The 13,579-nt window shown below is 42.6% G+C and overlaps 1 protein-coding gene across 1 annotated transcript in view; it reads left to right on the top strand.

Moving 5' to 3' along the window:
* Positions 1 to 13,579, top strand: part of cep290 (centrosomal protein 290) — a 56,405-nt gene that overhangs the window by 2,690 nt on the left and 40,136 nt on the right. Inside the window, exons 2-10 of the mRNA XM_039016939.1 lie at positions 3,458 to 3,541; positions 4,462 to 4,531; positions 4,634 to 4,680; positions 5,127 to 5,276; positions 5,479 to 5,547; positions 6,367 to 6,513; positions 6,976 to 7,158; positions 7,968 to 8,057; positions 12,781 to 12,903. Coding sequence (XP_038872867.1) covers positions 3,458 to 3,541; positions 4,462 to 4,531; positions 4,634 to 4,680; positions 5,127 to 5,276; positions 5,479 to 5,547; positions 6,367 to 6,513; positions 6,976 to 7,158; positions 7,968 to 8,057; positions 12,781 to 12,903 — 963 coding nt within the window. The remainder of the gene's footprint in view (positions 1 to 3,457; positions 3,542 to 4,461; positions 4,532 to 4,633; positions 4,681 to 5,126; positions 5,277 to 5,478; positions 5,548 to 6,366; positions 6,514 to 6,975; positions 7,159 to 7,967; positions 8,058 to 12,780; positions 12,904 to 13,579) is intronic.

Raw genomic sequence — 13,579 nt, 5'->3', positions numbered from 1 at the left:
CGGATGCCCCAAACAATCGGAAAGGGGATTCGTCAGAGAAATGACTTTACACCAGTCCTCAGCAGTCCAATCCCTGTACATTTCGCAGAATATCAGTATGTCCCTGATGTTTTTCCTGGAGAGAAGTGGCTTCTTTGCTGCCCTTCTTGACACCAGGCCATCCTCCAAAAGTCTTTGCCTCACTGTGCATGCAGATGCACTCACACCTGTCTGCTGCCATTCCTGAGCAAGCTCTGTACTGGTGGTGCCCCGATCCCGCAGCTGAATCAACTTTAGGAGACGGTCCTGGCGCTTGCTGGACTTTCTTGGGTGCCCTGAAGCCTTCTTCACAACAATTGAACTGCTCTCCTTGAAGTTCTTGAAGATCTGATAAATGGTTGATTCAGATGCAATCTTACTGGCAGCAATATCTTTGCCTGTGAAGCCCTTTTTGTGCAAAGCAATGACGACGGCACGTGTTTCCTTGCAGGTAACCATGTTTGACAGAGGAAGAACAAGGATTTCAAGCACCACCCTCCTTTTGAAGCTTCCAGTCTGTTATTCAAACTCAATCAGCATGACAGAGTGATCTCCAGCCTTGTCCTCGTCAACACTCACACCTGTGTTAACGAGAGAATCAATGACATGATGTCAGCTGGTCCTTTTGTGGCAGGGCTGAAATGCAGTGGAAATGTTTTTTTCAGGATTCAGTTCATTTGCATAGCAAAGAGGGACTTGATAATTAATTGCAATTCATCTGATCACTCTTCATAACATTCTGGAGTATATGCAAATTGCCATCATACAAACTGAGGCAGCAGACTTTGTGAAAATGTCACGTGCGTTGTATGAATCGGACCAAGGCGCAGCGTGGTATGCGTACATTCTTTATTATTAAAAGAATGAACACTGAACAAACTAACCAAAATAACAAAACGTGAAGCTATACAAATGAGTGCTGACAGGCAACTACAGATAGACAAGAACCCACAAACACCAAAGGGGAAATGGCTACCTAAATATGATCCCCAATCAGAGACAACGATAAACAGCTGCCTCTGATTGGGAACCATATCAGGCCACCATAAATATACAAATACCTAGACCTACAAAACCCTAGACATACAAAAACCCTAGACAATACAAACCCCTAGACATTACAAAAACTAGCGTAATCCACCCTAGTCACACCCTGACCTAACCAAGATATAAAAAAAAAGATATCTCAGGTCAGGGCGTGACAGAACATTTATATTTGTGTCATTCTCAAAACTTTTGGCCATGACTGTAGTAACCAAAAAAGTGTTAAACAAATTAAAATATATTTTATATTTGAGATTCTTCGAAAAGCCACCCTTTGCCTTGATGACAGCTTTGCACACTCTTGGCATTCTCTCAACCAGCTTCATGGGGTAGTCACCTGGAATGCATTTCAATTAACAGGTGTGCCTTAAGAGTTAATTTGTTGAATTTCTTTCCTTCTTTATGTGTTTGAGCCAATCAGTTGTGTTGTGACAAGTTAGTGGTGGTATACAGAAGATAGCCCTATTTGGTAAAAGACCAAGTCCATATTATGGCAAGAACAGCTCAAATAAGCAAAGAGAAATGACAGTCCATCATTACTTTAAGACATGAAGGTCAGTCAATATTGAAAATGTCAAGAACTTTGAAAGTTTCTTCAAGTGCAGTCGCAAAAACCATCAAGTGCTATGATGAAACTGGCTCTCATGAGGACCGCCACAGGAATGGAAGACCCAGAGTTACCTCTGCTGCAGAGCATAAGCTCATTAGAGTTACCAGCCTCAGAAATTGCAGCCCAAATAATTGCTTCACAGAGTTCAAGTAACAGATACATCTCAATATCAACTGTTCAGAGGAGACTGTGTGAATCAGGCCTTCATGGTTGATTTGCTGCAAAGAAACCACTACTACTACCACTACAAAGGACACCAATAAGAAGAAGAGACTTGCTTGGGCCAAGAAACATGAGCAATGGAGATTAGACCGGTGGAAATTTGTTCTTTGGTCTGGAGTCCAAATTGGATATTTTTGGTTCCAACCGCCATGTCTTTGTGAGACGCAGTGTGAGTGAACGGATGATCTCCGCATGTGTATTTCCCAACGTGAAGCATGGAGGAGGAGGTGTGATGGTGTGGGGAGGGGGTGCTTTGCTGGTGACACTATCTGTGATCTATTTATAATTCAAGGCACACTCAACCAGCATGGCTACCACAGCATACTGCAGCGATACGCCATCCCATGTGGTTTGGGCTTAATGGGACAATGACCCAACATACCCCCAGGCTGTGTACGGGCTATTTTACCAAGACAGAGAGCGATGGAGTGCTGCATCAGATGACCTGGCCTCCACAATCCCCCAACCTCGACCCAATTGAGATGGTTTGGGATAAGTCGGACCGTAGAGTGAAGAAAAAGCAGCCAACAAGTGCTCAGCATATGTGGGAACAGCTTCAAGATTGTTGGAAAAGCATTCCAGGTGAAGCTGGTTGAGAGAATGCCAAGAGTGTGTAAAGCTGTCATCAAGGCAAAGGATGGCTATTTGAAGAATCTCAAATTTAAAATATATTTTGATTTGTTTAACACTTTTTTGGTTACTACATGATTCCATATGTGGTTTTTCATTGTTTTGATGTCTTCACTATTATTCTACAATGTAGAAAATAGTAGAAATAAAGAAAAACCCTTGAATGAGTAGTAATCATCGAATATTGTAAGACCTTAAATTGTCTGCTTACACTACCGGTCAAAAGTTTTAGAACAACATATCTCTAAAACAGGTTATAGGCTACATGTGCACCACCAAGTCAGAACAGTAGGCGAAGTTAAGAGGGGAAAATAGACTTACTACACAACATACACTTAGTATTACTTTCTTATTTACAGTATAAATATATCCCTGGCATATAACATAATTTATGCAGCAGCATACAATACATTTTTGGACTCACCTTGTTGTGCTGTGCTCATTTGAACAGGAAGGTGGCAAGGTGGTCCTTTGTGGGCAAATTTTGTCATCAAACTTTGTCATCAAACTTTGATGTATCAGCTGATGTAAGAAGGGCTATATAAATACAATTTGATTTGATTTGAAGTCTGGCATTCTATGGATTTATGGTGCTTTCAAGACAACTGGGAACTCTGAAAAAGGGAAAAAGGTTGAATCATCATGATGTCAGTGACCTTCAGGTCATAGCTCTAGAAAGAGGCCCGAGTTCCCAATGTACAATTCCGAGTTGGATGACCATTCAAAATGTATTTTCCCAGTCAGAGCTTGTTTTTCCCCGAGTTCCCAGTTGTCTTGAACTCACTGAAGTCAGATTTCCCAGTTCCGAGTTTACAGTTGTTTTGAGGGTTTACTTAATTTTGCACGAAGCAGTACTGTTGTTGATGTGTTTCTGCCTGAGGACAATTTCGCGTTATGTTTCATTGAAATAAATGGTGCTCTATTTCTCTACAGGTCAAACGATGGGAGCGGGAGCTGAAAGATGGAAGCCCAGAGAAAATTGTTCAGCTCTTGCGAGTCGTTCAAGGCCTTCTGAAGGTGTCCCATGCTATTATTACCCAGACACATCCAGAGATGCATTACTCAAGCTCACTAAAACTGTGCTGAAATGATTTTATCCAATGTTTATTATCAGTGGAATACATTACGTAGTTGCTTTGAAGGAATATGCTCTACACAGTGTGGTATAATTAATATAGAACAGTTTGATTATATTTGCTTCAGATACTTGACCTGCTTTTGTGTGGATTTACAGTATTCATCTGTTATAGTCTCAGTTTCATGTAACGTACAGTTGCGGTCAAATATATTGGCACCCTTGCAGTTGAAATTGAAGTTGAAATTGAAAATAACTTTTGATCTCCACACCTTGTTATTGGATGTTCAACATTGCAGAAACCAGTTACATTTTTGTAAACTGAAGTTTACCATTTTAATTTAGGAAAACAAAGTAAAATAGCATGGACAAAATTATTGGCACCCTGGAGCTAGCACAGCCTTTGGCCAAGATAACTGCCACAAATGCTTCTTGTAGCCATCAAAGAGCTTCTCCACCAACTACTGTTTCCAACTACTGTCTCCATCAACTACTGTCTACAACCAACTACTGTCTCCAACTACTGTCTCTCTACTGTCTCCAACTACTGTCTCCACCAACTACCAACTACTGTTTCCAGCTCTCGTCATAGATTATGGATGTGATTCAGGGCATTGATGGTTAATGTTTGTCTGCAGTTATCTTGGCCCAAAGGCTGTGAAACCAAGTACTAGCTCCAGGGTGCCAATAATATTGTCCATTTCATTTTTCTTTATTTTTTAAAATAAAAATTGTACATTTAAATTTACTAAAATAAAATTGGTTCTGCAATGTTGAAAATCCAATAACAAGGTGTGCTGACCAACATTTGCTATATAAGGTACACCGCCCAAGCTTACTAAAATTGTTATTTTTTTTGCAGTTGAAGAAAGAGGAGGTTACTATGGCATTTGAACTCATCGATAATGCCGGGACAGAACAAGCTAGATCGGGTAGGTGCATAAAGCATTGTTTTCAATCCAGTTGTTGGGACGAATATTTGAAATGAATGGCCGCAGTAGATACTACAACAGTATCTCTTTCATGTCTTACAGAAAATGAGTGGAAGGCCAAGGAGTTAAAGTGGGAACAAGAGTTAGAGGTAAGGCTTGGTGTGAATGTTGTCATTAAATTAAACTGTGAAGCATTAGGGTCCAATCAAAACTGCAGTTTCTGGAAAGCAGTTTTGATTGATTTGGAGCACAGGTCATTTCAACTCATGCTCAGTTTTCTTCAATAGGACTTAGTACACCTCTCAGCCAATAGTAAAGTCCCTCACTGTCCACAAAGGAGATTGTAAGCTGTGACCATAGAATGACGGCACTTAAGGAGATTAGAGTGCTCTGCTACGCTGCAGTTTGTTGTGCTTTTCTCTGCGTTTCCTGAACAATAATTTGGCCCTGGGACTTCTTTCACACTTTCATAGAAGCAAATGGAGACATAACCTAATCTTCTTTTTCGAGGGACTGGTGGTAGTTTAAGTACATGAGTAAGTGTTGTAAACAGAGGGAGCCTGAGAGTTTGTTGTCTGCTTGATTTCCTGTCCAGATGGCCAAGAAGTCGGGCGTTGGCGGTGGGCCAGACACTCGCTTCCTGCGGGACGAGATGCGCACACTGGAGGCCCAGTTGGACCATAGAGAGAAGGATATCCAACAGTTGGAGAAAGAGACGAGCAAGGAAAAGAAAATCAATGAGGAAGTATGACCTTATGTTATGAGACGTCATTAATTCCATAGTGAGCTAGTGTTAATGTGTGTCATTGTGTTCTCAATACTATACTAAGACCTTCCTACTTTGTGCAAAATGTTCAATTGATTTTATTGTATGTAGCCTATACAAAGTAATCTCTCATTGTGTTCACAATTCCCATGCACCTAATATCTCCCATGTGTTCCCACAGTTGATGATTCGGGCAGAGGAGGCTGAGGATGAGAGCAGGAAGCTGAAAAGAGAGGTTAGTGACAACTTAGTCGTGCCTGAATTGGGGAGGCACTACCTGAACACTCATTTTTGTTTACGTTTCAAAATGTTTTGCTACGTTGTGCCCAAATTATGATAATACCCTTTTTAGTGTAAGAGCTGTTTGAAAAGACCGCCTGAAATTTCAGCCTGTTTTGGTGGAAAGGAGTTTTGGCCTGCGGTACATTTCATAGTAGATCAATAAGAAAGAGAGTTCCAAACCTCTCTGACAATAACAGCTAGTTTTCTGTTTTCCCCTCCCCACTCAGACCACTCCCAGACAGTGCTAGCAAAATTCTTGTTTGAGAAATTGCTCTTTGCCAAGAAGCTATTTAGTTTGTTTTTGACCATTTTAATTGAAAACAATCACATTGAGGTTCTTCATTGTTACCCAGAAATAATTTGACATTAAGATAAGAATAGCTGCATTGGACCTTTTTAAGGTGAAAATAAGTGTTAGTCCAAGTAAGGAGAACACCAGTGAGTGTCTGTCTGCGTTTGTGTTAACTGTTCATAATACGTGTATGACAGTATACACCAATATAAGTGTGTGTTAACTGTTCATAATACGTGTATGACAGTATACACCAATATAAGTGTGTGTTAACTGTTCATAATACGTGTATGACAGTATACACCAATATAAGTGTGTGTTAACTGTTCATAATACGTGTATGATAGTATACACCAGTATAAGTGTGTGTTGTAGTATGTGGTTGGACAACTATATGATGATGCAGTAGTTAGCGTATAACCTGTGAGAGTAGATTAGGCACTGGGTCCCACTACTCCTCTCTAACTGTGTCTCCTCTCCTGCGGTGTGTGTCAGAACGAGCAGCTCCAGCAGGATGTAGACTTCTACAGGAGGGAGCTGGACCAGAAGGAGCCGGTCCAGTCCAGAGAGGAGAGTACTGAGACACAGAGGAGACTCAACTCAGCCAACAGACAGCTCTACCAGTGCATGGAGGACGTCCAGGTACTGCAGACCCCTTTCATACAATTTATTTATTTAACCTTTATTTAACTAGGCAAGTCAGTTAAGAATAAATTCTTATTTACAATGACAGCCTACCCCGGCCAAACCCTAACCCGGACGACCCTGGGCCAATTGTGTGCCGCCCTATGAGACTCCCAATCACTGCCGGTTGTGATACAGCCTGGAATCGAACCAGTGTCTGTAGTGACGTCTCTAGCACTGAGATGCAGCGCCACTCGGGAGCCCGAAACTTCCCTGATTTGGATATTTCCCTAATGCGTAACCAGGCCAGCGCAGTACAACTCGCCTTGACTTGGCTCAGTAGTGTCAAAAGGGTATTAAGGACAAGTCGTGACTTGAAAAACACATGGACAAAATCTTCCATTGATATCAATGCATGATTTACAGTATGTTTCTTACTGTACTAACCCCAGACCTGTGTCCTCATTCCTCTACCTCTAGCGTGCGGAGGAAGAGGTAGCCCACCTGAAGACACAGAACGATCAGATGCAGAAGAGCCTAGAGGAGTCAGTGAAGGAGATGGAGACGATGACGGACGAGTACAACAAGATGAAGATTGTTGTGCAGCAGACAGACTCCATCATGGACCAGCTGAGGAAGGAGAGGGACCACGCCAAGCTACAGGTAACCTAGAGGGACAAAATTACAGGTTGCAATCTGGTTTTCCGGTTATACGGACAAATGTAAAGGTTGAACCTGGGAAAATTTCAGCACGGCTTTGCATAGTGTGGTGGCATATTTCTGCATTACCAAATGAGGAGAGTTACAAACTTCACAAACCAGTCAGAGTTATACTTAAACTACATCTTTAATAAGAGCTTTGCAATAGCCTTTTTGACTTTCAATGATGCGCTATCTCTAATGAACCATTGAAAAGTACCAACAGAAAAGTACAAAGATCTTTTATAGCCAAGATACACCCTTCTCAACTTACATGACGAACCACAGATCTTAGGAACAGTTCACAAAGGTTAAGATTTGTATGAAAGATATCTATAAAACATAGCAGACAGTTACTGCTGTGTCAACAGTTTTCATTGTAAAGACCAGTGTCTGGCCCTCCTACTCCAAACAGAAACCGTCTCTCCCTGGTACGGCATAGAACAGAATCATTAGCTCATGTTCTCTGGAATGCTCTTTAGGTTTTATCACCCAAAGACATCGTATATCTCCTCTGTCAGTGTTATCTCATAGAGGCCCATCCTCAGTAGAACACACACACACAATAGTTAACAGAATATTCTATTCTGTCGAATAAAACAACCATTATAATGCAATACAAGCATTATAACATAATCTTGCAATTTTCCACGACAATAGATTTTATGAAGCATTTCTAATATTGAATCATTATTGTGAATTGACACAGTGTAAATAACATACATCCATTGGTGTTGAATAAAAACAATATACTGCTGTGTTCTTCACTTCAGGTCAGAGAGCTGACAGAGCAGATTCAGAGCCGGGCGGAGGAAGATGACCCAGTCATGGCAGCCGTGAATGCCAAGGTGGACGAATGGAAGGTGGGTGTTCTCACATTATTTACCTGGCTTGGAGAAAAGGCAGCAGGCGATACACTGATTGTATCAAGTACTGCATGCTGCTGTCTGTATGTTTTCTGAATCATTAAAGAACGTGACAGCACACAGACAGTACCAGTCAAAAGTTTGGACACATCTACTCATTCAAAGGTTTTTCTTTATTTTGACTATTTTCTACATTGTAGAATAATAGTAAAGACATCAAAACTATGAAATAACACACATGGAATCATGTAGTAACCCAAAAAGTATTAAACAAACCAAAATATATTTTATATTTGAGTTTCTTCAAAGTAGCCACCCTTTGCCTTGATGACAGCTTTGCACACTCTTGGCATTTTCTCAACCAGCTTCATGAGGTAGTCACTTGGAATGCATTTCAACTAAAAGGTGTGCTTTGTTAAACATTAATTTGTGGATTTTCTTTCTTTCCTTAAGGCATTCGAGACAATCAGTTGTGTTGTGACAAGGTAGGGGTGGTATACAGCAGTGGTGTAAAGTATATAAGTAAAAATACTTTCAAGTACTACTAAAGTAGATTTTTGGGGTATCTGTACTTTACTATTTATATTATTGACTACTTTTACTTCACTTCATTCCTAAAGAAAATATTGTACTTCTTAATCCATACATTTTCCCTGACAACCCAAATGCTTAGCAGGACATGAAAATTGTGAAATTTGTGCACTTATCAAGAGAACATGGTCATCCCTACTGCCTCACTAAACACAAATGCATATTTTGTAAATAATGTCTGAGTGTTGGCTATCCGTACATTTTCAAAACAAGAAAATGTTGCCATCTGTTTTGCTTAATATAAGGAATTTCAAATTATTTAAACTTTTACTTCTACTTTTGATAATTAAGTATATTTTAGCAATAACATGTACTTTTGATACTTAAGTATATTTAAAACCAAATACTTTTAGACTTTTAGTCAATACTATTTTTACTGGGTGACTTTCATTTTTACTTGAGTAACATTCTATTAAGGTATCTATACTTTTACTCAAGTATGACAATTGGGTACTTTTTCACCACTGGTATACACGAGATAGCCCTTTTTGGTAAAAGAAAACGGCCATATTATGGCAAGAACAAGCTCAAATAAGCAAAGAGAAACAACAGTCCATCATTACTTAAAGACATGAAGATCAGTCAATCTGGAAAATGTCAAGAACTTTGAAAGTTTCTTCAAGTGCAGTCGCAAAAACCATCAAGCGCAATGATGAAACTGGCTCTTATGAGGACCACCGCAGGAAAGGAAGACCCAGAGTTACTCCTGCTGCAGAGGATAAGTTCATTTGAGTTACCAGCCTAAGAAATTGCAGCCCAAATAAATGCTTCACAGAGTTCAAGTAACAGACACATCTCAACATCAACTGTTCAGATACTGCTACTGATACTGCTTGAATCAGGCCTTCATGGTCGAATTGCTGCAAAGAAACCACTACTAAAGGACACCAATAATGTAACGGTTTCTCTCCTCCTCGTCTGAAGAGGAGGAGTAGGGATCAGACCAAAATGCAGCGGGTTGTGAATACATAATGAATTTATTTAAAGACGAAGACGAACACGAAAAACACTTGGAAAATTACAAAACAACAAAACGACGTAGACTGACCTAAAACATGAGAATTTACAAATACACGAAGAACGCACGAACAGACTACAAACCAAAGCTACAGTCCCGTGTGGTACGAACATACATACAGACACGGAAGACAATCACCCACAAACAAACAGTGAGAACAGCCTACCTTAATATGGTTCTCAATCAGAGGAAACGTCAAACACCTGCCTCTAATTGAGAACCATATCAGGCAACACATTAAACCCAACATAGAAACACAACACATAGAATGCCCACCCAGCTCACGTCCTGACCAAAAAACAAAGGATTAACACAATAACTAGGGTCAGAACGTGACAGTACCCCCCCCCCCCCCAAGGTGCGGACTGCGACCGCACCACCTAAACCTATAGGGGAGGGTCTGGGTGGGCATCTGTCCGCGGCGGCGGCTCTGGCGCAGGACGTGGACCCCACTTCACCCTTGTCTTTGTCCGCTTCTGTGGCCTCCTCAAGGTGGCGACCCTCGCCACCGACCTTGGACTGGGAACCCTAGACATGGGTCCCGCTGGACTTAGGGGCAGCCCCGGACTGAGGGACCGCTCCTGGCTGGCTGGCTCTGGCGGATCCTGGCTGGCTGGCTCTGGCGGATCCTGGCTGGCTGGCTCTGGCGGATCCTGGCTGGCTGGCTCTGGCAGCTCCTGACTGGCTGGCTCTGGCAGCTCCTGACTGGCTGGCTCTGGCAGCTCCTGGCTGGACGGCTCTGGCTGGTCCTGGCTGGACGGCTCTGGCTGGTCCTGGCTGGACGGCTCTGGCTGGTCCTGGCTGGACGGCTCTGAAGGCTCAGTACAGACGGGCAGCTCTGAAGGCTCAGTACAGACGGGCAGCTCTGACGGCTCGGGACAGACGGACAGCTCTGACGGCTCGGAACAGACGGGCACACCTGTAGGGAGGAGACGGAGAGACAGCCTGGTGCGTGGGGCTGCCACAGGACCCACCAGGCTGGAGAGACCTACAGGAGGCTTGATGTTAAGAGGCACCTGAAGGACCGGGCTGTGAGGGAGCACTGGAGCTCTGGTGCGCAGCCTTGGCACCACTCCCCCAGGCTGGAATACTACTCCAGCCCGTACCCTCCAGAGTGCAGGCACAGGTTGAACCGGGCTGTGGGTGAGCACTGGAGATCTAGTGCCTACTACGCGCACCTCTCCCTTAGGCTCCACTCCCACATTTGCCCGGTACGAGCGGAGCGTAGGCATAGGACGCACTGCACCCTCCCAGCGCCCCGGAGACACAGCACGCAGAGCCGGCGCAGGATACCCTGGACCGAAACTGCGTACCGGAGACCAGACGCGCTGAGCAGGCACAATCCGCCCCGGCTGGATGCCCACACTCACATGACACTTTTGGGGGGCTGCCCTATAGCGCACCGGGCTATGGGCACGCACTGGCGACACCGTGCGCTTAACCGCATAACACGGTGCCTGACCAGTGACTCGTTGCTTATAATAAGCACGAGTAGTGCGCTCAGGTCTGCTACCTGGCTTAGCCACACTCCTCTCTAGCCCCCCCCCCCCCCCCCCAAAAAATTATGGGGCTGCCTCTCGTACCTGTCGCGCTGCCGTGCTGCCTCCTCATATCGCCGCCGCTCAGCTTTCGCTTCCTCCAGCTCAGCTTTGGGGCGGCGATACTCCCCAGCCTGTGCCCAGGGTCCTTCTCCGTTCAAAATCTCCTCCCATGTCCAGGAGTCCTTGGATTTCACCTGCTGCTGTCGCTGCCCTTTTCCCCGCTGCTTGATCCTTTGTGGGTGGGTGATTCTGTAACGGTTTCTCTCCTCCTCGTCTGAAGAGGAGGAGTAGGGATCAGACCAAAATGCAGCGGGTTGTGAATACATAATGAATTTATTTAAAGACGAAGACGAACACGAAAAACACTTGGAAAATTACAAAACAACAAAACGACGTAGACTGACCTAAAACATGAGAACTTACAAATACACGAAGAACGCACGAACAGGTACAGACTACAAACCAACGCTACAGTCCCGTGTGGTACGAACATACATACAGACACGGAAGACAATCACCCACAAACAAACAGTGAGAACAGCCTACCTTAATATGGTTCTCAATCAGAGGAAACGTCAAACACCTGCCTCTAATTGAGAACCATATCAGGCAACACATTAAACCCAACATAGAAACACAACACATAGAATGCCCACCCAGCTCACGTCCTGACCAAAAAACAAAGGATTAACACAATAACTAGGGTCAGAACGTGACAAATAAGAAGAAGAGACTTGCTTGGGCCAAGAAACACGAGCAATGGACATTAGACCGGTGGAAATCTGTCCTTTGGTCTGATGAGTCCAAATTTGCTGGTAACATTGTCAGTGATTTATTTAGAATTCAAGGCACACTTAATCAGCATGGCTACCACAGCATTCTGCAACGATACGCCATCCCATATAGTTTGCGCTTAGTGGGACTTTCATTTTTTTTCCAACAGGACAATGACCCAACACACCTCCAGGCTGTGTAAGGGCTATTTGACTAAGAAGGAGAGTGATGGAGTGCTGCATCAGATGACCTGGCCTCCACAATCACCCGACCTCAACCCAATTGAGATGATTTGGGATGAGTTGGACCGTAGAGGGAAGGAAAAGCGGCCAACAAGTGCTCAGCATATGTGGGAACTCCTTCAAGACCATTGGAAAAGCATTCCAGGTGAAGCTGGTTGAGAGAATGCCAAGAGTGTGCAAAGCTGTCATCAAGGCAAAGGATGGCTACTTTGAAGAATCTCAAATCTCAAAAATATTTTGATTTGTTTAACACTTTTTTGGTTACTACATGATTCCATATGTGTTATTTAATAGTTTTGATGTCTTCACTATTATTCTACAACGTAGAAAATAGTAAAAATAAAGAAAAACCCTTGAATGAGTAGGTTTATCCAAACTTTTTACTGGTACTCTATGTATAGAGGAAATATTTACATTTATTCTTCACACTTCAAACATTAGTAGTCAATCAGCACTGCCTGGTTAGTTGCAGCTGTGTTGTTTTGTCAGTGGCCCTGGTGATCTCTGCATTTTTCTGAGTGGCCTTGATTGTATCTGTGATTTGTGATTTTCAGAGAGTGCTGGCTGGGAAGGATGAGGAGATCATGGAGTACCAGCAGATGATCCGCGAGCTAAGGGACAAGCTACGCTCGACCCAGATGGACACGGACAAGAGCAACATCATCGCCTTGCAGCAGGTCCGTCTCAAAGCTGAAATCCTTAGCTTTATGTAAATACATACATATAAATACATCTAATGAACTTGGCTAGATCTGAATTTTATATTTACATTTTAGTCATTTAACAGACGCTCTTATCCAGAGCAACTTACAGTACGTTTTCAAACTTCAATAGAGATAATTAATTGTTCCTGTGAGGGAACTTTTTGTGCAGTATTTGGTACATACAGTACATGCAACGACAAATTATTTTAAAAACGGTGGCATTTTATACTGTATTAGGAAATCTCTAAATCTATCAGTTCAAACTGTGTGTTTTTTGTTTATCTTCATCTTTGAAATATCTGTCTGTTGAAAGATAAATATATTTCAACTGTGAAAATATTTAACTAAGTGCCAGGGGCTAAGTTTCTACTCAGATAACAAATGGAATTGTTTTAAGATGGTCATACCAAGGATCATTTAGCTATTCGATTTAGAATTTTAGTATCCCTATAGGTATAACAAATATATATATATATACAGTACCAGTGCAAAGCTGTAATCAAGGCAAAGGGTGGCTACTTTGATTTGTTTAACACTTTTTTGGTTACTACATGATTCCATATGTGTTATTTCATAGTTTTGATGTCTTCACTATTATTCTACAATGTAGAAAATAGTAAAAAATTAAGAAAAACCATTGAATGAGTAG

This window comes from Salvelinus namaycush, chromosome 21 (genome assembly GCF_016432855.1).
Source record: "Salvelinus namaycush isolate Seneca chromosome 21, SaNama_1.0, whole genome shotgun sequence".
Classification (NCBI taxonomy): domain Eukaryota; kingdom Metazoa; phylum Chordata; class Actinopteri; order Salmoniformes; family Salmonidae; genus Salvelinus; species Salvelinus namaycush.
Note: the sequence above shows the minus strand (reverse complement) of the source record. Positions and strands in the feature narration are given on the sequence as shown.